This window comes from Empidonax traillii, unplaced genomic scaffold, assembly GCF_003031625.1.
Source record: "Empidonax traillii isolate 1590-97213 ecotype Southwest subspecies unplaced genomic scaffold, ASM303162v1 scaffold60:size2069287, whole genome shotgun sequence".
In the NCBI taxonomy this organism is placed as follows: domain Eukaryota; kingdom Metazoa; phylum Chordata; class Aves; order Passeriformes; family Tyrannidae; genus Empidonax; species Empidonax traillii.
In genome coordinates this window covers 414,197-439,828 of record NW_020955253.1, presented here as the reverse complement: position 1 = coordinate 439,828, position 25,632 = coordinate 414,197, and the positions used below count along the sequence as shown (strand labels likewise).

Below are 25,632 nucleotides of genomic sequence, written 5' to 3'. Positions count from 1 at the left end.
TTTAACAGTAGGGGCATCATTATTTATTATGTTCTTCTAAGGCTGGAATCAGTAGCTGGGGGAAAATCTCATGGATTTATTTGTGTCAAGGACCATGAATTTTGCCACAGAGCTATGTTGCATGATACACACCGGCCAGGAAGCAACTGTAATCACGTTATTTTGAGTAGCAACTGATTTGCATGTGTCAGCTTCAGTTCTCAGCAGGTGTGGATAGTGTGTTTTATCATAATCGTTACAGATTTTTGAGTGTTTTTTTTAAAACATTTTTAAAACCATTTCAGAAATCCCTCATGCTACAGGGGAAAGACAAACATAGAAGCATGATTTCATCGTATGTGTCCCTACATTTTAGTAAAAAATAAATAAATGCAACCACCAAACCAAAAATATCTCAAACCAGCCATATAACTGGGTGTAAAAATACAGGATATCCACTGTGCTCAGCAGTAACCAGAGAAGTAGTCTTCCATCAAACAGGGAAACTGAAATGGCAAGTTCTTGAAGTCATCTCTCAGGAGACATTTTCCCAGGCTCTCCATGCAGTCATCCTGTTCAGTTAATAACGCTGAAGTCCAACCGTTGGTTACAAAATTTCTCTCTGTTAAGTTAAATAAAAATAAGTTCTCCCCTTACTTCTGGTAGGACAGAAGAGAGGAAGATGAAGTGGGAATTCCCTAGTGAATTCAGAAGGTTAGTCTGTGTGTGTAATCTGTACATGCTGTAAATGGGTGTGCTGTGTTAGATATAGTTCATGCAGGAACTGAAGTTACCTGGAAAAGACCTGACATGTTGGACTGCTGAGAATCTGAGAGTGTTTGGACTTGCAAAGAACAGTGATAGGTTTAAGTTTTTAAGTAAGGATCGTCAACCTTCTCCCAGGTTCAGATATCCTCCCAGCTGTGTTTCTCCAAAAATATCGCCTGATATAACTAGAAATTTTAAGATGAGTAGAGAACTATAGAAATTCTCTTTCACTTTCCTTCTTCAATGGTCACCTTGTGGAAAAGTGCTGATGTAGGGAATGTCCTTTGCACTCAGTTAATTTACAACAGTTAATTTAACTCAGTTAATTTAAAACAGTTAATTTACAACAACATGAAAATGAAACTGAGGGTTTTGCCAGCGCTTCTGAGAAATACTGATTGCTGTCTATAATTTAACTTTTCATTCCCCGGGAAGAAACTAATTGCACAAAAAGGGAGTGGAGAAAGTGCATAGGTCAGAAGACTGACAAGGTCTATAGAGATAATGTTTGACCCCTGTTGGAGAAAAAACATTCTGTTATTTAGACTTGACATAGGCACTAAACTATCAAAACACAGGCAGGCTTAGAGGTACAGTGGGCAGAAATGTAAGTGTCCAGGAACTTTTGCTGTGGAAAACTTAGAGGGGGAATTCAGAGGATATAAAATCTGGCCTTCGGGGCCCCACAAGAATATTTAAATACTTAAGACTCACCTTGTGGATCCAAGTTGTTAAAGGTTTGAATACTTTTGAGTACAGTCAGTTTCATTTTTGTCTTTCATTGCATCTGGTAGGTTGTTATGACAACCAAGTGGTTATGCTGGGCAAAACAAAAAGGTTCCCTTTCGTGCTTGTTCCTTCTTGCCCCTCTTCCCCTGTTTCCCCGTTTCTTAGCAATGCTTTGTCCTGATTTGCAGGTGTTCAACTTACAGATATTTGTACATATGTGTGTTTGTGCTATACTACACTGCTCTGTAGCATTTGTATTACTTTATGGAACTAGGAGTTTAAAGGTTACAAGATAAGCAAGTGTTACTGTAGGGTGCTATTTCTTGAAAAGAGATAAGGTTGCTATCTTAAGACTGGGAGAAAGTACATGAGATTTTAAAGTAGGTGAAAGTATCACTGATAGGTAGCAAAGGTCAGCATCGGAGAATGGAGTCTTCATTTTAGATTTCAGTTCTTTTGCTTTGAGATATGAAGCTCAGAGCTAGAGTCACTGAAATCTTAATTCTTCTGAGGAACTCAAGTGCTGTTCTACCCATACAAATTAATGACCTCATTTGTCTCCCCAGTCATAAAGCAGAAATAATACTATTTTTTCACTCATTACTGATGTTGTGTGGCTAGTTGGCAGAGTTTGTATACTTTTTGATGAGGAGTGCAACACCATTCTGTAGGGAGAAAGGAAACTTCCTAGGCCTTCCCTCATTGTGATTGTTCTATTGTGTTTATCTTTGATAGTGTTAATATGAAGCTCTTGTACTTCCAAAGCAGTGTGGATAGATTTAATTAAAATGAGTATCATAGCAAGGTTGGGTGTTGATTTGAATATTGGCTACTCCCAGTTAATTGATAAATTACATTCAACAAAACAAGAATCAAAAGCAGCAATGATTAAAATTAAAATTGCCTTGCAAACAGAAATTGATACTAATTGGCTATTTGTAATTGCTTTAGGAGAAATGAAGAGAAAATGGGAAGAAAGACTGAAGAAAGTGGAAGAACTAGCATCCTACTATGAAAGAAACCCTCTTCCTACAGTTTATAGACCAAGACTGTCCAAACCCTTTCAGCCATCCTCTGTTTGGAAAATATTTTCTCGACAGGCCGAAGCTTTTAATTATGTAAAAACCTGCAAAGAGGTATATTACGTGTTAGGTGAATGTCTCTAGTCTTTATGTACTTTCAAGGCTGAACATCACTTAAAATCTTGGTTGACAATGAAGTCTTTATCAGATTGCAAGATCAGGTTTCTTTCTTCCCAATCCTGAAACAGCAAGTTTGTTTTTTTTGTCTTTGTAGGAGATCATGTTGCACTGCAGGTATCTCTAAGAAGGACTAGTTCTAATTCTAACATACATCTATCATACTAATATGTGATGTTAACATCTAACAGTAAAGTGCTTTTTGGTAACATTGTAATGCTAGATTTCTTCCTCCTGAAGATAAGCAAGCTGCCAGGGTTGGAAGGAGAAAGGGAAGGTAGTGAGAACTGAGCGGGAGGAAAGAGGAGGAAGAAAAAGAGAGAAACAGGAAACAGAAAAAAAAAACAATACAACTCTCCAGTGGCATCAGCGTAGCAAGTTCAGATGATAAGAAGTGATGAATCAAATAAATATTATGCAAAAGTATCTTCTGTTTTCAGTTTAATACTTTTCAAATTGATTGGTCTTTTTAAAGAAAGTACTGTGTTTTTCTCCACGCTGTTTTAGGTGTTTAGGTAGTCTTGACAGTTTGTTTCCCAAAATGGATTCTCGCTGGCTTGGCAGTAGTTTTTTTGGGGGGGTTTCTTCTCAGATTTCTATTTTTTAATTTGAATAACATAATGTCTGAAAAATATTTGCCATAAAGACATATGCTGCCATCATGTCCATGAGGCTGATCCTTTGAGGACATTATTCCTCCTCCTGTTAGATGCACTTGCCACTGACCAGACAAAAGAAGACTTTACAGAGAAAGCAGAGGTTATGTTCATGCTCAGCAAAGAAAGGCTTCACATTTTCACCTTTGTAACTTATATCAGAATGATGTTCTACATTAAAACCAGGTGCTACTTAGCTTGAAAAAGGATAAGTGATCTGCTTGTAGTTCTCTGGTCCTTACTAGCCTTTGATTAATGTCAAATAGGAAGAGTTTAAATGGTTCTATGCATAAAACCAAAACAAAAAACCTTCAATGTTTTTATTTAAAAAGGATGTTCATGTATTTGCTTTGGAAAAGAATACACGGAGTGGACAGAGGTTTTACCTTGTGACATCATATAAAGAGCTTTGGTTTTATTACACGTGAGTATGGGAAAAGGTACCCCTGTATGTTGCTAAAAGTAGTATATTGGATATCCCATTACCCAGTAAGAGCTGTGACTGGATAGCCATCCCCAGGAGCTGCCTGCTGCTCTGACGAGAACAGAGCTGTAATCGGTTGCCTGAGGTTTCATCTTGGCCATGGGAAAAATGATGTAGTTTCAAGTACTGACTACTTGATCATGTGCTGAACTTTTTTCCCCATTTGGCTGTTTTATAATAAGACATTTGGTTATGAAGTAAAAGAAATCTGAGTCAGTTTTTTTTAATTTTCTTTTCTCAATTTGAAAATGAGATTATTTTTTAATTTAATTTGAAAAAAACTCTGTATAATCTCATTGTTCGTGTTTAAAACATATGTGTGAAAACTTCAGTTTTTTGCTGTATTTTTCATAGTTCTTTAAATGCTCAACAGCCTTTCTGTATGCGTTGTAAGACTTGTGGGGGCACGGGGAGGAGAATATTCACAAAATTAAATTCTAGGCCAGACAAATAATCTTTGTTGATATTTGATGCTGAAGTTTGTTACAATTTTTTTCAAAGCATTATAGGGCTGCTACATTTTTTAATATGGGTGGTTGGTTGAAAAATAAAAAAAAAATATTTAGGACTTGTGGGATCCTTGTTTGCAACTGAAAAGTATGTATAATGTCTATTTGTGATTTGTTTTTATTTATCCTTAGCAAAGGTTACAAAACAAGTCTTATGCATTGCTATGAAGTAATTCCTGAAAAAGATGCTTGCAAACTTTATTTTGATTTGGAGTTCTACAAACCAGCAAATCCTGGTGCAGATGGCAAGAGTATGGTTGCAAAGCTAATTGAGGTAAAGTGGATCAAAGTCGTGTTGCAGATTAATATGAATTTCTTGTTGATTTAATATGAAAAAAAGGATTTAACACTTTATCTTGATTATGCTATAGTAAAATTAAAAAATTGTAGACTTACTGGTTATTTTTAATTAAGTAAAAATACTGTTTTAATTAGAGCAAAGGTTCTCTTCTTTAAGTGAAAATAAAAAATAAAGAATGATGGTTGTTGGAATGTTTGTATTCTCTGTAGGTTTATTGGTAAGTTTACTTTTGGAGATTGTTTTATGTCCTCTGCCACTTCAAAGCTGTAAAACTGAAGGAATGTTTAGGTATTCTTTAAAGTAGCATCAATAGAAGTTCCATTCAGATATTCCTGAGTTCATTCCCTTTGCCATATGAGTGTATATCAAAGTTTAAATAAATCCCTCCTGACTGTAAGGTTCTTTAGACAACAGTTCATTATAGTTGAGTTAAATGATGATGCAGAGAACATCATGTGACTGCACTTATCAGTTTGGTACCTAAATTTGAATATCTTTTGTAAGACTTCTGTCACCTACTTTTGTACCTACGTTACAAATATTGTCAGTGTAGGTGTGAACTGCTTTGTGGTGGAAAAAACGCTAGATGATAAAGCCACTAAATTAGACTTTGACCTGAAAGACTGAAAGTCAGCTCAGATTATCACTGGTAGTACAGTCAGTGACTTGCACATTTATGTAAATATGGTCTGTGTCAAATTTGGTTAAAACTTGATATGAGTTAGTCTGAATTAACTTAATTGTAGGCTTAAAATAAAAAAAAAGCCCAAAAAGAAACCTTGAAAAAAAATGTAGAATCTGCATTTGTGTTAGGTTGTATAGATACCACTACTAAAAATGCTAGAGAAAATAACGTAATTAATGTTTATGATTTCAGCTTGTCAGCCAAAAATTAAAAGAACTTTATGATGTAAATTGTTCAACTAAAGATGTCTTGAATTTAGATTCCAGTACTGATGAAAAATTTAGTCGGCACTTAATATTTCTACCCCAAAAGACTGTATTTAAGGATAATATTCACGTTGGTAAGTGCGTTCTTTTCTCTTACACTTAGAAATAAAAGATGAGGTTTTGACTTTGTGCAGTGCCCTCTCACATTTGAATATTTATTTTAATGGAATTATATGTGGAAACAAATATGTAATCCCAGCAGAAATTACTATCAGTGTCATCAAGCCTCGTTTCTTCTCATCTTCTACTTCCTTTTCCTATAATTAGCATGTATCTTTTATTTATAAAAGTATGGACAAGACTGACTTCTGTGAAACTGGCGAGTCTATGACTCCTTAACTTGCAGGTTAATGTCAGTCTTAATAATTCAAGCTACTGTTATTTGCTCTAAACACAGCTCATTTGTGCTCAGCACGGGGTCAGAAAGGCAGGACAAAGGTGATTTCAGGCCACCTGTGCATAAGCATGATTAAGAGGAAGCTGAAAGCAATTTTAATTGTTGATTGTAAGCTGGGTTTTCCTGGGATATGGCAACTCCCAACAAAAAGAGTTGCCAGATCAGGGTTGTCTTGACTCCATTTTTAGCGTAAGTATAATAATACCTCCTCACTTAACAGAAGTATTTTGAATATGCTTTTAAAATACTGCCTGTGAAGCACTGAAGTGCTAGCAGTGAACATTAAGAAAAGTTAATGTTGAAATTCATTATTTCTTCTTCTTTTATGTTTATTCTCTGTGGTGTGCAGTGAAGCAGTCTTATAGACATACTTTGACCAATGAGGGCACAGTAGAATATTTGCAAAATTTTGTCTGAGTGAAGGGGGAACTCATGGAAAACAGCTTGCCCAGTGGTGCAATTAAAATTAACATTGCACCTGCAACCTTGGGTTTGTAATATCTTAATATTTGAGTGTTTATTTTTGTAAACTTTGTTCCTTATTGGGTTTTTTTCAAATAAACAAAAATGGTGAGGGAAAAGAAGCAGAAATGCTGTTCTACACAGATTAATATCTCAGGGGTTATTAGAAGGGATGAGATTTGTGACATTTAGCTCTACTGTTTGTGTTCAGGAAGAACTGTGACAACAGCAGTAGGATTACAAGATGTTATGTGTATTGTTACTGGGTTTCCCCCAGCAATAGAATAGGAAGGGTTCAGGGTGTTTTGTTCAAAATTTTGATCCCACTCAGTTTCCCACTTTTATTCTGCTGTCTGCTTGTCACAATCTGTCTGTCTTCATGCCCAGTCCTCACTTTCTCACCCTTACCTCTTTCTCTAGCTCTGCACCCTCCTTCATTTCAGTCTTGAGTAAAGTCTATACCGTATTTCTTAATTTTTAATGCCTCCTGTGTTTTTTAAGTGGATTCTTACTGGGCACTGGGTATGACCTAGCAGGGTCTTGTAGAGAGCACAGGGAAGATGAGCTCTTTGCTTTTCGTACTTCATGACTGCACAGCAATGCTGTTATTAATGACAAAGTGCTGGCCTTCTGCCTAGCCCAGCACAGCATTAGGGAAAATCTTATTTTCCTTTTGAATTTATCTAGTTATTTCATGGGGAGAACACACATACTCCTGGATTGAAGTGGTATAGGGTTGACACATTTTGTGTTGTTCTGAGGAATCATTTATGGAAGGTCTTGTCAGCATGAACATCTGGAGGAATAGAGCAGACTGTAAGGACAGGATGGATATTGTAAGCCTGCACTTACATATGAATTTTTTTCCCAAGTATTTTTAGTATAAGCGTGTGGTCCATGGCCTAAGCACCACTTCGGGCCAAAATTCAGGTCCTAACTCTAACACAAAGAGGACAGGGTATTTCCAGAACTGAGGAATTTTTTTTTCCAGCTTTTTTTAACATTAAAAAAAACCCAATTTCTCATTCTCAGGAGTAGTGGAATCTGTGTCCCTAAATCTTTTGAGGAGTAGCTCGAGGAAAGCCAAGCAGATTGTCTTGGTTATAAGCAAATGAATACTGCCTGTACTATTGGCTGCCAGCTCCAAGCGTGACACAGAGCAGTTATTTCTCACTTGAACCATGGTAGGAGTTACAAATCCTGAAGACTTAACTGAGAGTACTGCAATTTTCAGTTCAGAAGTATGGCCTTTTAACTCCTCTGCCAGTATAAACACCTAAGTAATACATGGATGATGAATAATATGGTATGACAGCAATTTTAGCCTCTGATCTTGATAGCTAAATTACATCAGTCAGTTCTTTCAGTAGAAGCTTGAATTGTTTATTCTGGCCCATTGGTTTAAATGTTCTGTGTCTCCACTGTGACGTGAATTTGACCTGTTTACAAACTGCCAGACTTAAAAATACATTTTTAGCTTGTGTATTCATACTCTGCCTTTGCCTTTACAGCAAGATATTGAAGTCACAGTAGAAATCAAATTTTTATAACTGAGATATATAAATGTCAGTGTTAAATTCATGCATGCTGCCAATAATATTATACTGGAGAGTTTTCATTAATGCATTTTAGTAACCTGCGTAACAAACTTGTGCTAAAGTGTGTTAGCTTTGTACTTTGTGCAAAATGCTCTGCTGTAGTAAATGACTAAAAATGCAGATAACTACATAAAGTAATTTCCCAGAATCTGTATGAAAAAAAATATATTTTTTATGTGATGGAAAGGTTTTTGTATAATATTAAACTTGAAAGGGTTAATACATTTTTCAGACATATGCCTATATATATATATATTTCACACATTTTCTTATATTCAGCTCTGTGGTATTCTGCCTCATGCAAAAAATTCTTTAAGATGAGTTAGTGGTATTTGTGTGGGATAAACTAGAATAAGAAATATCACATCTTGGATGATATTGTTTCATAAGCATTTTATGTCAGGAGTCATGCACAAAGTGCATGGACTTAAAATTAAATATGATTTAAAACTTCTGGTATATAATATTGGGAATTAGTTACTAGCTAGAATTAAAATACAGGGGCTGAGTTCATAGCTCATGTAAGAGAGAGGTCATGTATGTCCATAGGAAAGCTGTGGAGATCAATGAATTTGCATTGCTCAGCTCAGATAACAGATTCCACATACAAAAAAATACAGTCAAGGATCAAAAGTATGAAATGCAGGCTTTGTTTCCCACATCTGACCAGTTAGAAGGCATTGGAAGAGAGAAAACAAAGGCGTGTGTGAATGATAAAGAACTAAATCTTTCACCGACAGAACCCTCGCTATTCTGACACCAGTGATTGTTACTCAGCTACAGACACAAAAAAGTGAAGTAGTCAGCCAGGATTTCTACAGATACTCTAATTTTTATGGCAATTGAAATAAATTTCAGTTCTGAAACAGGTCCATTTTCTCCCTGAACCGAAGATCCAAGTAACTGTTGTTTTAAAACTAAGACTTGCTCTGTGTGTATTTGGACACACAGGGTTAAAATGCTGTCTGTGACTGTGACTCATTTGTGTGCCTCAGTAGTCCTGTAACTAATTATGAGGATAATGATGACACCGATGCTTGATATGCTGAGTCATTCTGTTGATAGCATAGGAAGACTTATATTTCATGTTCTTTCATTTTCCCCACTGAAGGTTCATCCAGCAACTGCAGAATTCTCCTTGCCAGTATTCCTTTGACTTCGTAGTTTTTTTCCCCCATCTGTATTTATTCTTTGCTCCGCTTTCTGCCTGGAAGTAACATGGCCATGGTTTTTATTTGTTTGTCTTTGGTTGCCATCTAGCAGAGCCTGGAGGCACAATGGATTTGAATTACAATACTGGGAGTTTGAAAAGTCATTACAAAATACTTTTGTAAAAATAATTTGTTCTTTGAGTAAGCTTTGATCAAACTCTTAGATCAATGAACGCGCTATAAAGCTACAACTAAACATTTTCAATCATTCTGGAAATGATATTAGGGAAAGCAGTAGTGAGAGGGAGAATCACAAGTTTTTCAGAATCCTAAATTTGAGCTTGTTCATGTGTTTGGGGTTTTTTTAAGAGGTTTAGTACAAATTCTTGCCAAGCATCGTTTTCTCATTACTGGCCAGAACCATTTTGTACAGTGTGCTGATCAAAAGGCTTTTTTAAAAATGCAGAAGGGGCTAAAAGAGACTCCGAACTCCAACCACTTCCATCTTGGCTATTTTAAGGAATGTTTGCACAGAAACTCTCTTTCTTGACTCATAAATGACATTGTCTGCTCTTGTCCTTTTCTGTTTGTTTTTAAGGTAACTTTGTGAGAACCATTTTGCAGCCTGCCATAAGATTAATGGAGAGCAAGGCTGCTGCTGCTGCTGCTGTGATTCCAGAAGAAGCAGCAAGACATGTTTTCCAGTCTTCTGCAGAAGCAGTTGGATTAGATGGTTCTCTAACAAACCTCGCAGATGCTTCCAAAGGCTGGCCAGACATTGCTTTCAAAACAAAGGACACAGAAATGTCACACCAGGGAGAAAATTCGGATTTTTCCTTTCTAATAGTAAATGATAAAGAAGGCAACAAGCAACTTTTCGTGGATCTAGGTAAATATTAGTGCTTTTAAACTTCTTCGGGATGCAACAAAGGTTAAGAAATGAGATGTTTCCTAATCTTCTATTACAGACAGTAAGAACAGTGGTGTTCTCACTGTTGTCCCTATGGTCAGAATTTAAATGAAATACAATTCATGCTGAAACTGTGATCATAAGTGTTATCCTTTAAAGCAACCTTAGATTCTTGGTCCATGGAACTTCTTATATTACTACATTTAATTTTTTTTTTCTGAAATTTGAAGAAATTCTTGCCACACAAGACTCTCTAATTATTTTTTTTTCACCTAATACTTAATGCTCCCATTTGAATTAAAAGAGGATAGCATATATTGCATTTTTTTGTTATTTCATTTGAATTAGAAGCTGCCTAGTTATGGAATAAGTCTTACAGGCATGGCCTTCTGAATTGTTCTACGTGTATGAATTGAGCCTTCTTTCCCTGTTTGGAATGGCAGCTGTTAGGTTCCAGTGATGGAATAACAGAAATTTTGGGTTGGGCACTTCATGGCCCAGCTGGGCTTAGCCTGTTCGTGGTATTAAAATGTTACTAATCTCCAGGAGCACAACACCCACAATCAAACTAAACTTTGAAAGTTCCTCCCTTTTTCATTCCCATATCTGTTTTTTCTGCTTTCTGCCTTGTCTAGTGAAATGAAAACAGCTCAGCACGCTTTTGCACGGCAATGTGTTATGTACTTCAAGACTTTACCGTCTTTTTTTTCTCAGACTCCTCTGAAGAACCCTCATTCCTTCAGATTCTTCTGGAGGAATTCAGGATCCCTTTTATTGCAGGCCTCCTCAGTATGTCTGATCTACTGAAACGTAATCCCAGAGTGGGCCCTACAGTAGGCTTCTCCGTTACTAATTCAGAAGGATTTACTTTCAAATACTTTTCAAAATTCCTTCAAGCATATTCATACCTAGAAGTCAAATAAAACCATATTTTTTGACTGTGTCACCCTCTAAGAATTATGATGGTAATTGTGCAGCTTCTTGTCCTCAGTTGTATTTCACAAAATTAATGTGAAATCATGGGTTTCTTATACTGAAGTGAAACTTTTAGCAATTATAATGTCAGAATCATTAAGATGCCTGTGTAGGGGTGTTGAGTGTTTGTCTTAGTTCTTCTATGACATAAAAATGTACGTGCGTCATGACCTTGCTTTGTTGCATTTCAGCTATGGGGTGAGAGCTGTAGTTAGTATTCGTCCATTCATGAGATTCTTAGTTGGGTCTAAGGAAAATTGTTTAATTTACAAGTGCTAAGTACCCTAAATCCTAGCCAGCATTGTTATGTTATGAAATATTTGTTTTCCTCTAGGAGTTTATACAAAGAATAGAAACTTCCGGATGTATAAATCATCAAAAGCAGGAAAAAATGTGATTCTGAAGATAGCAGAGGATAATAAGTTTATCCCTAGCTGTGAAAAGGATGTTTCCTTGGAAGAAGCATATTTTCTTTCCTCTTTAATCTGCAACATTAGGTAATCATATAAGATAATTTAAAAGATAATTTTCCTTCAGCAGTTACAAATACCTACTTCAAATGAGCAGTTATTCCATTGACATTGTTAAGGTGTAATTTTGGAGTTCCTAGTAGAATTTCTTGTTTTTGAAGAAAAAACAAGAACAAAATTCCTGAGAGTCTTGGTTTTTGGTTTGTGGGTTTTTTTTTTTAACCTACCTTCAAGTGTTTAAAGAACACAGAACTCGTGGCACAGCCCCTGAGCTGTGCCTCATTTCTCTGTACACACTCAAAATGCCAAAACATAACCATTAATAAGTTTGGTCAGATTCTGTATGGCTCTGAAAACAAAAATTCCAGATTTCCACTCAGTTAAATATGAAGAGTCTGAATATTTTTCAAAGTAGGATAAGAAATTAAAAGGATTCCTGTGTTTACTTGCATACCAGATTTGGTGCAAACACCCTCCTTACTTTGGGTACTCGTATGTACAATAATTAACTTTTCTGTATCTAAGCTAAACCTCTGATATATCATACCCTGCACTCTCTGTCTTAAGAAGATCCTAATCATTGCTGCAGCAGAAAGAGGGTTAAAATGGTGTAATATTTTTATTCAAAACATGGATTTGTTCTGACTTCAGGTCTTATAGCCTGAAATATTCATTATCCTGAACTGATGCTGGCAACCCCGTAGCATAAATCATGTAGTGTATTCAGATCATAGGCATCAGCTGAGTCTGTCATAAATACGGCTGAGAAATTCTGCTGTGCTGAATTTAGATTTCTTTGATCATCTGGTTTCCAGCTAGCAACATGGCAAAAAAAAAAAGGGTTCATTTTAGAGAGACAAAAAAAATTGAAACCTTTCAAAGGGTGTATTTACATAAATATGCTGTAGGAGTGTGGACCAGCAGGTCCTTGGACTTCCACCAGGAACCAAATGTTGCTGCTGAGGAGGAGGAACCCCTGCCCTTGGTGCCAGTCAGGGAAGCTGCCAAAGTGAGAAGAGAAAGTGCTCCGGGGATAGGGAATGGTGCACACTGAATCACGGGCTGGCTGAGGTTGGCAGGGACCTCTGGAGGTCTCCTGGACACCCCTTTGTTCCAGCTGGGCCCCCTGGAGCTGGTGGCCCAAGGCTTTGTTGTGTTATGTTGTGCCATACTATGGTAACTCACATGGTACTGTGTTATGCTGTAAGAATCACACATTTTCCTTTGTGTTCTCTCCTTTCTTCAGAGTCAGTGATGACACCAAAGTTCTGTCGTCTGGCTTTTCAGAGGAGGAGAGAAAAATGTCTGCTTTTTTAAACAGTAAAACAACCAGAAGCAGCCAAGGTACCGCAAACCTTATTTACTGTAGAAAAAAAAAAAGTTATCTTTAATTAGATGTACTGCGACTTGTACACCTGATAATCTCTAGGAGGGCTCTTCCTCAGCTCCCCTTCTGCAGGAGGCAGAGCACATCTGTACTGAAGGATGCTCTGCAGCACCTGAGTGCCATTTACCCTCCTCTTGGGGGTGGGAGTAGCAGTTTAAAAGATCCACAAGAATGTGACAGTGGGTTTATCCCTGGTTTCACATTTGAGGGTGTGATGTGATTCCTGTGCATTTTCTGTCTATATAATGTGTAACGTGAGATAATTACATGTTAACAATGGCAAAGCCACTAACAGTGTGTATATGTGGCCTTTGTTTTAACAGATTCCATGGAAGGCTATCAGGGTTCGCCGTATCCAGAAATTGATAATTTTGTTCATTCTTTGGTTAATAAAGATGGGCTACAAGGAGGTAAAGAGACCACTTGACTATTCGCAAATGAGTGTTCTGCATCACTAGTTTTAAACAATTTAAAGAATTTTTTTTTTTTTCCTCAGGGATACGGCAGTGGAATTACTTCTCTCTCAAAGAAATACTTGTATATGATATTTCTGGTTACCGCTGGTGTGAAAATATTGGAAGAGCTCACAAAAGTAACAACATAATGTGTGTTTTTAGTTCAGTTTTAAACAGCTTTTTTTATTTTCCTGCTCAATTGTTATTCTCTGAAGCTGAAAAATCTCTTATGGATAGAATTAGCACCTATTACAATTACTGTTGTCTTGCTCTATGAGGATACAATGCTTCAGTTAAAAAAACCCCACCAAACCCCAAAAAACCCAGACAAAACTAAACTTTTTCACCCAAGTTTGCTTTGCGATAACTGGGCTTGCATTTCTAATAGTTCTACAAAGTAGGTATTCATGGTATTTAAAATATGTGCCTAAAGATGCTAACATAAAAGTCAGGGTATGTTAAAGCTATTAAGCAGTACTATGCATTTATACTTTCCAGCTAAGAAGCTGAAAAATAGAAAAAAAAAGCACACTACTTTTAAAAGTAATTTACAGTGCACCTTAAATGACTCTGTCATTTTAATAATTGAGAATTACCATCTTAGAAGGGTAATTCCTGCTGCCGCTTTAGTCCAGATGAGTTTTGCCAGTGACTCTGCGAGGAGTTGGACTTCTTATAGTTTTAGCAAAATAAGTGATTGAAAAATCAGGTTTTTTTAGATTACATTAGAATTCCAGTATATCATTAGTAAAAATATTTTAACTTAAAAATAATTTTATATAACATTTAAAGTTACTGAAACATAAGGAGTAGGTTTTCGAGAAACAAGGATATTCAAAAAACGCTGCAGCCACCGCGCTAGATGGTGTTTCCCAAGCAAGTTGCTTGAAGTTTGGTGTTTCTAAAGCACAGCTGAAAAAGCTGGATGGCCTAATCGGTTGACAGGAAATAGTGATTTTATGTGGCTTTTATAATGAAATTATCTGTAACAGCAGCAGCAACAAAATCTTATCTTACAGTTAAATCCCGTATGCTAAGCTTATTTTAATGACTGTCTTCCAAGCTTAAGGTAATGAAGTTAACTGAATTTCACTTCCAGATGTTAGTCTTAAAAATTTATTTCTTTTAACTTAAGAAGCCTGAAGTTTATCAGAAATTGGACAAAACATGTAATAATTAATTCATTTCTGAATTCATTTATGAATTCATTATGTGTTAATTAATTTACTTACTGAAAATCCTAAATAATTTCATTCTTAGGATTCTGGTAGATCTGAAGAACGAAGTCTGGTATCAAAAGTGTCATGATCCTGTCTGCAGGGAACAAAACTTCAAATCACAAAGTATGTAGTCTGTGATCTCAAAGCAATTATACCTAACACTTTTTTCGAATGTTGATGTTAATGCCATGTATTTGGTTTAGGTTTTCCATTACCACCTGGAATATGTCTCCTGTCTCTTTTCAAAGAGGTATGTTTTTGTCCTGTCGATACGCTAAGGTTGCTAGAAAAACAGCAAATTTCTACTCCTGCTGAAATGGTCTTCCAGGGGTTAACATGGTTATAAATTAATGTGCTGGAAAATGTTGGCCAGCTTTCTGTAGTATCCATTATGTGTGACAGTACAAGTTTCAAACTTGCAGAGCAGTTAAAGGTATGAAGACCATTTTCATATGGAGTAAGTAGTCCTCTTGTTTCTCAAAGGAAGAAGAGTATACACCGCTGGATGAAAGGGGGAACACAGAAGAAGAAGAGTGGAACCCACATTTTAATGCGTCAGACTTGTCAGAAAGCTCGGTATCTCTGGCAAACAGCTTGTCTCAAGACTTAGACAGTGAGTGGGAAAATGCAAGCGTTGATGCCTGTTTCCTGGAAGCTGCCGAAGATGTGGAACTCGCCGAAGCTGCAAATGATAGTCTGAATTATGCCATGGAAGAAATCCCAGATGAAGCTCTTTTGGAAGCTTTAAGGAAAGAAGACTCTTGCAATAAAGAAGGCAGCTAACCACTGGCTTGGCCAGCACACAGACTGCCAGCACTGACAGCTGCAGTGTGCTGTGTGCCCCTGGAAAGAGACTGCGACGTAGTTCGAAAGCACTATACCAAAGAGCAGATTAGCTGGATGATCTTGAACAGGCACGAGGAGATCACTGAAGATTATATGGGGTCTGAAAAGTGCTGGATTGAAACACTCATCGTGAATGCTCCTCCAAGCTTAGCACTTTTAATGCTCTCTGCTGTACAGTTTCCGTTTTGCTAGTTGTAGGTCCGAGTTTTATTGATAAGCCAAGTTAAACAGACTTCTTTAGTTCCAGAAATGGGATGAAATTATTTATTTAAAAAAAAAAAATTAATAAAAAGATTTGTCTATAAATAGATCAGCCAAAGTCTCTGTGTTCTCTTTAAAAGTATATGTTGCTGTCAAGATCGCATTACTTTAACAGCACAAGATGAAAACCCAACATTGTTCACAAGCACAGAAAAGTTTTATTACTTGAAGTGGGATTGCTATTTCAATCATTTCACTGACACTGAGACTATTTGACAATAGAAAGATAATCTCGATCAAGTCATTGACTTTCAAACATTGAAACAAAATAGAGCAACAGTGATTAATCACGCTTTAAGCACTACCGTTCTAATAATTGTTTTTAAAAAAATGTCAGAAAACACTTAGTCTTTCTTTGATAACCTCTCTCTTTGTACAGCCAGAGCCTCTTCCAGTTTCGTATTAATATTCTGAAAGTGTCTTTCTGCTCCTAGAATTCTCCGTGACTCCATCAGAAGAGCAGGGAGGCTGGAAGCTCCATACTGTTGATACAGAAATAAAATTTCAAGGCAACATTTTTAACTCTTGGAAAGATCACTTACTTATCTGTAGTTATTTTTCCTCTATCTGGATTGGCACAACATGATTTTTAAAAGTGAAGAACAGCCAAAATTAATAAGAGTGTCTTCTGAAATGCGAGGATTTCCCTTATGCATGGCAGGCATGTAGCCTTGTCAACAGAAAATACCACACCAGGTCCTGGTAAAATGGGAAGGAGTTCTAAGGCTCCATGAGAAGTTACTCTGGCCATGAAATATAAGCACTGTTCTAGGCATTAAATATCTTACAGAACAGACATGGAAGTACCAGAGCTTTCCCTTTCTTTGAACAATAACAACCAAAGAAATTAATTATTTGTTTCTCAGTGTTAATCTTTCTTCAGTTTCTATAAAAAAGTTACAACTGAGGACAACTGTTAGACTTTTATGTCCTTTGAACTCCTGGAAATAGAGAGCAAGGCAGCAGAATCCTCTCTGAAATACTTTAGCTTTTAACATGAGAGCAAAAAAGTGAGATACCACAGTACCGTTACAGCAGTGATGCTCAAGTTGCTTCCACGAGGACAATTAACAAAATGTTCCTATTTAATATAACTTAAACATGAATAAAAGTGCCCAACAGTCCAGAAAAGAAAAAATGGGAGGGGAGGGTTGTGACCCATAACTGTTCAGGAAAATGCAAAATATATGTACTTACTACCACTTTTTCTTTTGGGTTTTCTTCTCTATAATCCAAGCAGTCTTGCTGTAGCTCCTTTAAATCAGTAAGTAATTCAATTGTTTCCCTCAAGGAAGATTTCCTTTCCATTATCTCAGCATATTCTCTTTGTAGTTGTGTCATTTGAGGTTCAGCTCTGAAAAGGGATCAAGGCTTTGATGCTTGTATCTGCGTGTTTATTGCACGAATAACTATGAACATATTTCCTCTGAACTTGCAAGAATGACTATCTAGGCAACTGATATATATAAAGGAGAGGTCATCACGAGCTTTTGTAAAAACAAAAAGGAAGACAGCAGTGATTTCATCAAATAAAACAAAAAAAAACAAAGTTATTTTCCATTCTGAGCTACAAAACACAGATTCCTTAAGCTCTTCAGGCTATTACTGTGCATGGTTGGAAACATACCCAATTAGCTCTTCTTGGAGCTGCACCAGTCGCTGCCTTTTCTTTTTCATGCTTGTTAATGCCTGAAACAAATAGTGAGCAAAGTCTTTGAAAGAGTTTCTGTAGTTTCAAAGGCAAATAACTCATGTTTGATTGGCTTTTATTCTCTGGGATTTTATGCTTCTGATTTTCATGGAAGATTCCAAGATACCAGACCTTATAAACTGCCATATTTTACATTTGTGTTTTAAACACTTTAAAGCTGTTTGTTTAAAATGTCAAACTTTTATCTCCATTCAAAATTTCTCTAAAGGAACACTGGGTTTACAAGCATACAAAAGGAGTTTGTGACATTTTGAACACAAACGTGACCAACTCTAGGAGGTCTGTGTTTTAAAAATGAAAACTAATATGAATCTGTGTTCAGTACGATTGCCATAACTAAGCTTTCCTTAATATTACATCCAATTAAAAACAAACAAAAAAAAAGCAACATCCAAAACTGATCCTAAAATAAAATTTAGCAACTAAAAATCTGATTTTAAACAAATGTATATGAGTCAAGCTATGGATAAATGTGAGTGACTGTGAATTCAATATGTGTATTAAAATTTTCATTTTACATGCTGAGTAGCTTGCCATATCACCTCAAATCAACAAGACTTTAGCATATTAATTGCTACATCCCAGAATAAGCCTCATGTTGACCTTATTTGTTGAAAGCTATTTTGTCCTTGAAAAGTTTGCAGAAGATGTTAATCTGGGCAGAAGGCCAGACAGTGCCTAAGCCTCTCTTAAATCTCTCTGCTCTAGGGCATTCACCTCTCCCTGGTAAAACCACTGCAATGTTTTTCTGCTCTTACACTACTTTCAGTAAATTACTACTCGTTCTGGATGAACAGAGGAACTGCCTTCTTCTGAACAAAAAATCTGCATATATTTAGGGAATGCAGTTCCCATAGACTTCTTTAACCTAAGAAATCCAATTCTACCTTTACAGGTCACCATCTTTGCTGCTCTCCTAGAATTTTATATTCATTTGTGTTTCTTGAAGGTTAGCTCTCCATAATTAATTAGCTCTCCAGAGGCCTCACAAGTATTCATTAAAAAAACACAAAACACCAAACTCCAAAAAACCAAAAGAGTAATTCACATGCATAGACATCTACACATCCTAATGTGCATTCTTTCTTTTTACACCCTATATCAGTATATGTATGGAGTTTGCATTCCATCATATTTACTCAGATCTTTTCCAAAAATACTCTGGTGGTTCCCTATCCCCTATTTGTGCAGTTGATTCTGTAGTACAGTACACCTTTTTGTCAGTTATTTTATTTCTTTCAGTCAACTTCTTGAAATGTCAATGCCCACTCCTGTATGCCATGCAATCTAGTGATATATCTGTATTTACCTTAGCATTTTTTCTCTTCATATTCTTTAATTCCTGGACTCCCGCTATCTACAGAGGAAAAGAAGAATTACAGATTGACAGACTATGGATCTTGAGTTCATCACTATCCTCCCAAAACCATGGCTGCAGGAATTACATTGGAATAACATAAAGAGCTATTTAAAAAACTAACACTGTTTCAAAGTGAGATTACAAGTGTATCACTTGTGTATCGAGTCTTTCTTCTCTGCTCATGCCAGAAAAAGACTGTTGCACAAATTAGTTAGTGAAACTAATACTCCTTGTACCAATTAGCGTAATATTACCTAGCTTAATTTTTCTATAACTGTATATATATGTATAAATCTAGTCTTTTTAAAACTTATTCCTTCTCATGAAACACTTAGAACTATAGTTTTAGTACTTATCCGCTGTACTTATCACACCTCCTACAGAGTTCTGAGTTCACTTTAATGGTTCCAATTAGTGAGAAGAAATCTTAGTCTTCCAAACCAGTAAGCTTGTTACAGAATCCCAGAATGGGTCAGGCTGGAAGGGACCACGGTGGGTCATCCGGTCCAACCTCCCTGCTCAAGCAGGGTCATCCCAGAGCACATTGCACAGGACCGTGTCCAGACTGTTCTTGAATTTCATCTTACAGTTATGTTCAAACTGCTCATTAAAAAAGGATGATTTTCCCTGGACTATGTTTGAGGCCTTACTCAGGGCTCAACAAACAAGAGTCACTGAGACACGTAATAAAAAGTAAAATCATTGGCCTTTTAAAACTCTAGTCCATGAGGTTTTAAAACAGTGTTTAACACAGCTGTTATGCTCATTCAAATTATGCAGCCCTCTAGTTTTCCTGCATAATGATTTAGATACGACAAACACTTCAGGATTATTGGATGCTTCCCTATTCTCAAAAGCTGACAATTTCGCAAAGTACCTGCATGACAGCAGTGTTGTGTCTAGAGGCAATTCTAAGGAAAGCCTGCACAGGGGCAGCAAATCATAACCTGCACACAACAGACTCTGGTTTTGTGTTATTTATACTGACAATAGAGTGGAAAAAACTTACATACTGTAAAATAAGTGTGTAATGGACAATATAAAACCACAGGCATTTCTGACCACAAAACTTATTTTGTTTCTAGTGGACTTACAAGATCGGTGATTTGGCCCTTGAAAGCAGAACAGAAGTCATCGATAGCCTTTCTGCAAATGTTTGATTCTATGCTTTGTCTGGAGAAGTCAGAGGGACAAAACACAAGCCACTTAGTTTAGTAAAGGGGAAATCTCATCCAAAAACATTCCTTTAAGTAATGAATAAAACCTAGTGTTAAGCAGCTAGGCAACTGCAGATCTTTCATATACTAGCAATAGCTTAATTTCTACCTTGAAAAATGTCAGCTGAGAAGTCTGAAAAAAATATCAAATCCCTGGAGACCACGTCAAGATCACATACGAAAAAACATTTGTATCACAGAAACTGAACAATCATTAAAATAACATCAGAATGTAACCATGCAATACTGCATTCCCTAAAGGACAGCCCACTAGCAAAACCACAGGTAATTCTTTTTAAAACTTTGAATATTCAATCACAGGAAAGCAGAATATTTACCTGTAATTTGCTGCAATCTTCTCAACTTCAGCCAGAACAACATCCAGTTCTGTAATATCTCTAGGAGATCTCTTCAGCTCTTTGGGACACCAAACCTGTACAGAATGTGGGCTATCCACTGAAACAACAGAATAAACATAAGCCTTGCACAACTCAGGTACATGTTTTAAAGCAATAGAAAAATTATTGTTCCCATCATCAAAATAACCATCTAAAAGTTATAAATATTTTAATGTTAAATTTGAGAAGTGATATATGAATTATTTCATCTGTCTCTGGCTGAGCAACTATGATAGATTTATCCAGAAGCCCTTTAAAATTGGGATGATCAATCATATACAACTTACTCTTTATCATTACAAGCAAGTCCAGAAACACATTAGTAAACTAACTGACAAACTACATACTGTACTGTAGACATAATTTTTTCTCTTGTAAAAACTGTTAGGCTGAGTTTGGGCAAAGAATCGTGAGCTTTTATATTTGTATTTTATTTAAATTTATTACATTTATTTCATATTTGTATAAATTTTGTATTCATACAAGTCATGGTCCTTCAGCTCAGGGCACTGAGACCTCCTCCGTCCGTCATCCGAGTTGAAGACGGAGGCAAAGAAAGTGTTAAACACCCCTGCCTTTTCTCTGTCCCTGTTTGTGAGGTGACCATCCCCATCCTGTAACAAGCTGATGATATTTCTATACTACCTGTTGCCATTAATGTATTTGAAAAAACTCTTTTTAGTGTCCCCCACATTTTTGGCAGCTTCAACTCCAGCTGAGCTTTGGCCGCACAAATTTTCTCCCTACAGCGGCAAACAGCATCTCTGAATTCTTCCCATATCACTTGACCTTGCTTCCTCTGGGCATACACCTTCCCATTTTGCCTTATCTACAAGCTAGATACCAGAAATTAAAAGCATGGGAAAACATTCATCTCGAATGAGGAAAAGCTATAGGGGAGTTTTGAAAAGTCTACTTTACCAGAAGGGTCTGACGTGTTCTCCTCTGAAGGCTGCTTCCTTTTCGCCTGGAACTGAGTAGCATTCAGACCCTTCTGTGACACAAAAAGCAGATTAACTTCCAAAATAAACCCTTGTTATTAACTTAAAATTCTGTGAGATGGCAATTAGGCAGAATGCAGGAAAGCATTTCCTGACTGAAACATCGGTAACGTTTACACAGGCCTGTTTCAGCAGAATCCCAGCACAGTGACCACGACACTGCTGCAGGACAGCAGCTGCCTGACTGCACCGATTGACTGACCACATGTCAAGGAGCACAAGGACCCTCAGTTCAGCACAGTCATTGCCCAGTATTAACATTTCTCTGATCAACACTGCCTGATCACCTTCCTTTTCACCCACATTCTGTCCCAGTTCCTTCTCTCAAATGCTTTGACTACTTTGTGACACCAACAGCACTTCTACAAAAGTGCTGCATAACCTCCAGTTTACCGACGACGGAATAACACTCTGCACGGAACTTCACAACATCATTTTCAACAATTCCAATAAATTTCAATATGTAAAAAGCCATATATTTATACAAACTACTGCACAGCTTCTTTTATCACAGATCTACTTTTGAGCCTGCAGATGGTTAACTTCCTCTGTATGCCTGGAAGTGGGCCAAGAGCATTTTACACTAATTGTGGAGTAAGTGTGGAAAAACAGTCATTCAAAACTGGATGGCTTTTAATTCTAATGCATATTCAAAATTAATTTTATCAGTATTTTTTTCTCTCATAAAGTTGTTTCACTTCAATACTGAAAAAGCACAAAGGATTCATATTCCATCTGGTGTGCCATTCTTCAAGCTCATGTATTCTAGATACAAAGAAGATATTTGAAAGAAGGAAAGAACATATTCTCAAATGAAAAAAAATAGGCTACAGGATCCAGAACACCTGGCTATTATATTATATTCCATGCTGACATGATGACTGTAGCTTTAAGCATTTCACTTGGCTATCTCACAGGAACACTTTGAGGACGGATTATTTTGGATACAATTAAGTACTAAGGCAGTGCTAAGAAACAAATGGAAGTTCTTCCTCTCACCCCACCCTCTAATGCAGGCATGGCATGAAGTAAGCTAAAATTAAATTGACTGATGATACTCATGCAGCTTTTTGTGTACCACAGTCTCCTTAAGGGGTCCATCTCCAGCATCAGCTATTTTGGGTATCTCCCCATCGCCATCAGATGTCTTGGAGCGTTGCTTTTTTTTACTGGGAAAAGAAAAACATACACTGCTATACACTGAGAAAGAATGATCTTCATCATCTACACAACAAAATCTTGTGTTTGGGGGAACATTTTGTACAGCTATGTCACTCAGTGCTTCCTATGTAGACTACACTAAAAGTTACAAATGGGCACGTAAAGGGAATGGAATCTTCATCCCTCAACAGCAGCCCTCACGACTGACACTGGGATAGCCATGGTGTATTGAGCAGAAACTTGGAAACAGAGACAAAATTATTGTTGAGGGTATTTTAGCAGGAATGGAGACAGCTTTGTTGGGGAGGTGTGAGGTTGAAAAATCAAATACAACATGCTCTCACACAAGCACTATTACTGTCTTGCTATTTAATTCAAATAAGAACTATTTCAGATTTAAACCAAATTTGATTAAATAAATGATAAACATACAAAGATTTGAATTAAAATATTTTTAAAATAATTTTCTCTGCTACATATAATTTAACTGGCTTCTACCCACTTTTCAATTTTACCTTTAGACACCACAGAGACATTTTAAAATCCTTTCAATATAGAAACAGCAGTAAGTACTTAAATCACTGTACTGCTTACAAAAGGCAGACCCAGATTTATCCTACCATTTGTTTTCCACAATCTTCAACCTCACTCTTTTGGTTTCTGATCTTGGAAGTTAAAGCATCTGTCTAACAAGCAGCTAGGGAAACCTGACAAACAGAACGTTTTTCCCATTTAATCTAAAAATCCAAAGATTAAATCAAATGCTGGCAATTCTTTATTTTTTTTTCAACAGACCTTCTTTCTGTATTTTGCCTTTGCAGTGCTGAAACACGACCAAGTGACTCGTTTTGTGAATGCTCCTCTCCATAAGCATCCATAGCAGTACTGTGCAAAGGGTGATCTACAAAGAACAGAAAACAAACTGCATAAAAACTGCTCCCATCTCTTAAGGCAAGGAGCACTGCTTGCCATTAAGCATTTAGTTAAGAGTATTTCTGGTTTGCTAGCTATTAAAAAGGAAGTTCTTGTTAAAAGTATTATTTGAGGATTAGGAAAAAATCTGCAGTGAAAAGTTTTATGTACCCATCCACCTGCTATTGTTTACAAACTCAAAACAAAGGTGCAGGAAAGCTGGGCAGGTACGTATGGCATATAGCAGGCAAAATATTTTGTACAGTGCCTTTAAAGTCTCTCTTTGCTCTGGCAGACATAAACCTTCTACATATTTAAACAACTACTTTCTAATTTTTGTTAATGGAGATTTTAAGCTGCTTTATTGGGTGCTATAAGAAGACAGTTACAGTTGCTACAGAATATTTGTAAATGTAGAATTCTTAAAGGTAGCTACCAAAATAGGTTAGAACTTTGGGAACTTTAGGATTTAGCATGCCTTCTGCAGTATAAATGTTATTTTTTTTAAGCACATTGCTACAAAAATTTTATCTCAGTTTACATTAGTGTCAGTGGGCAACCTTTTTATAGTCTAAATACACAGCACAGAAGTGAGGAAAAGAAGAGCTCTTCTTCTTGATGCCTTGCCCTTATAACAACCCTCTTGCTAAATTTTTTATAGCTCATTTTCAATGCTCTTTCTGGTAGTCACATGTACATTTCTACGATTTTCATAGAGTAGTAACAAGTACAGTTGAGAAATAGCTCTTAGCATTTTCTCTACAACTTCCGATTACACGGTTTTTCAATTATTTATCTATATATAACAATAACAGAGGACTTCACTCAGGAGCACCTACTTCATCTAACTTGATTCTCTGCCTGTATACTGAGGCCTCACTACAGAAGCCCAATACAAAGCCTGGAAATGGTTTTAATCCTTCACCAAAAATTGTACGGTTTTATGTTATTTTTTTAAATAACATTTGAAACTGGCACAACATTATTCCCGTGAATGTCCAGATTTGCTGCCATGAATATTCTTACAACAGCAAAAATTTCACTTCCTAATTTGTGTAGCTTAAGAGAGAATAAAGTAAGATATTGAACTTCGGGTTTTAAATGTAAATTCTTACATAACTGCAGAATTATAATGTGTGAAATTCTATCGTTCAGACTATAAAACTTGAATAGCCAGTATTTTTCTGTTAACTTTAACTTGCACATATTAACAGCATTATTCTTGTTTCTTCCTAAATTATAGAAAATAACATAAAAAACCCTCTGTCTCTCCTGTCCATTACTTTCCCTGGCAAAGAACCAATAATCTCTTCCTAGGTAAGCATTGAAGTATTTTGCCCTTGTGGTTGGTTTGTTTGTGAAAATCATACATTAAATGACATTCAAGTTAATACTAACCAAAGGATTCATCAAGCTCCTCCAGGTGTTTTGTTTCCGCTACCTTCAATATCCTTGAGACATCTAGTTCCTCAGGCAGAACTGATTTCCAGCGAAGACTGGAATTGGCTTTGTGTTCCTGGGTGGATATGAAATTAACAGCCAGTTTATCCAGGTTTTGAATGTACAACAGATTAAATATGACAGTGAATTTCAAGAACATTTGACTAGAAATACATTTAACTGGGACCACATTAACTACGGAGCCATGGCATAAAGTATTGTAAGGATGATTTTTTCCTCAGGATATGTTTTTTTTTTTTCCCTAAGGGAAGTGATAGTATAAAACATGTACATTGTGCTATTTGATACTGTACTCTAGTGTGAGCTTTGTCTTAGCAAAACCTACCTCTAATTTATAGCTTGGATGAGTCTTCTTTATTTTCTTCTTCGAGGACATTTCGCTGTCCAGTATATGCTGAGGAGAAAGTCAGTGAAAAATTGCCCCCGACACAAATCAGCTTTCTCTGTGGCCGTACCTGGGAGAGAACGGGATATCTTCGTTTACTCCCAATTAAATTACTCTCAGCTCACTTCAAAAGCAGTAAAACTCACTTCATTAGCCTAGAGCGACGTTATTATAAGTTATCTACACATAGCATGCACCAGTTAGTAACGAGCCGGGCATATAGGAGGGATAAACCCCGACTGCACCTTCGCTTCGCCGCTGCGGTTCCCCTCACGCAGGAGGCCCCGCCGAGCGCCCAAAGGCGGGCAGGGCAGATCC

At 36.7% G+C, this 25,632-nt stretch overlaps 2 protein-coding genes across 14 annotated transcripts in view; one reads left to right on the top strand and one right to left on the bottom strand.

The window, feature by feature from the left end:
- PRIMPOL (primase and DNA directed polymerase) overlaps positions 1-15,576 on the top strand; it is a 17,197-nt gene extending 1,621 nt beyond the window's left edge. For 2 of the 10 annotated variants that reach the window (XM_027879857.1, XM_027879860.1), the window contains exons 2-13: positions 2,428-2,612; positions 3,664-3,755; positions 4,457-4,598; positions 5,503-5,650; positions 9,783-10,073; positions 11,404-11,566; positions 12,786-12,883; positions 13,250-13,336; positions 13,423-13,531; positions 14,642-14,724; positions 14,805-14,851; positions 15,085-15,576. In XM_027879857.1, the coding sequence (XP_027735658.1) occupies positions 2,428-2,612; positions 3,664-3,755; positions 4,457-4,598; positions 5,503-5,650; positions 9,783-10,073; positions 11,404-11,566; positions 12,786-12,883; positions 13,250-13,336; positions 13,423-13,531; positions 14,642-14,724; positions 14,805-14,851; positions 15,085-15,384 (1,745 nt within the window). In that variant the 3' untranslated portion in view covers positions 15,385-15,576. Of the gene's footprint in view, positions 1-444; positions 694-1,178; positions 1,250-2,424; positions 2,613-3,663; positions 4,321-4,365; positions 4,599-5,502; positions 5,651-9,782; positions 10,074-11,403; positions 11,567-12,785; positions 12,884-13,249; positions 13,337-13,422; positions 13,532-14,641; positions 14,725-14,804; positions 14,852-15,084 lie in introns of those variants that run through there. The other 8 variants (XM_027879859.1, XM_027879858.1, XM_027879862.1 and 5 more) reach the window with 8 other exon arrangements.
- Positions 11,721-25,632, bottom strand: CENPU (centromere protein U). 4 transcript variants are annotated; one of them, XM_027879871.1, is made up of 12 exons: positions 25,560-25,632; positions 25,255-25,384; positions 24,867-24,984; positions 23,352-23,457; positions 22,474-22,564; positions 21,316-21,388; positions 20,335-20,452; positions 19,874-19,952; positions 18,729-18,776; positions 17,336-17,397; positions 16,906-17,062; positions 11,721-11,884 (listed from the first exon to the last, which is right to left on the bottom strand). In XM_027879871.1, exons 2-12 carry the CDS (start codon positions 25,303-25,305, stop codon positions 11,837-11,839), a joined length of 951 nt encoding a protein of 316 aa, XP_027735672.1. In that variant the 5' UTR covers positions 25,306-25,384; positions 25,560-25,632; the 3' UTR covers positions 11,721-11,836. The 4 variants fall into 4 exon arrangements, with proteins under 4 accessions (XP_027735672.1, XP_027735669.1, XP_027735671.1 ...); XM_027879868.1 differs by lacking the exon at positions 11,721-11,884 and adding an exon at positions 15,847-16,190; XM_027879870.1 differs by lacking the exons at positions 11,721-11,884; positions 25,560-25,632 and adding exons at positions 15,847-16,190; positions 25,461-25,477.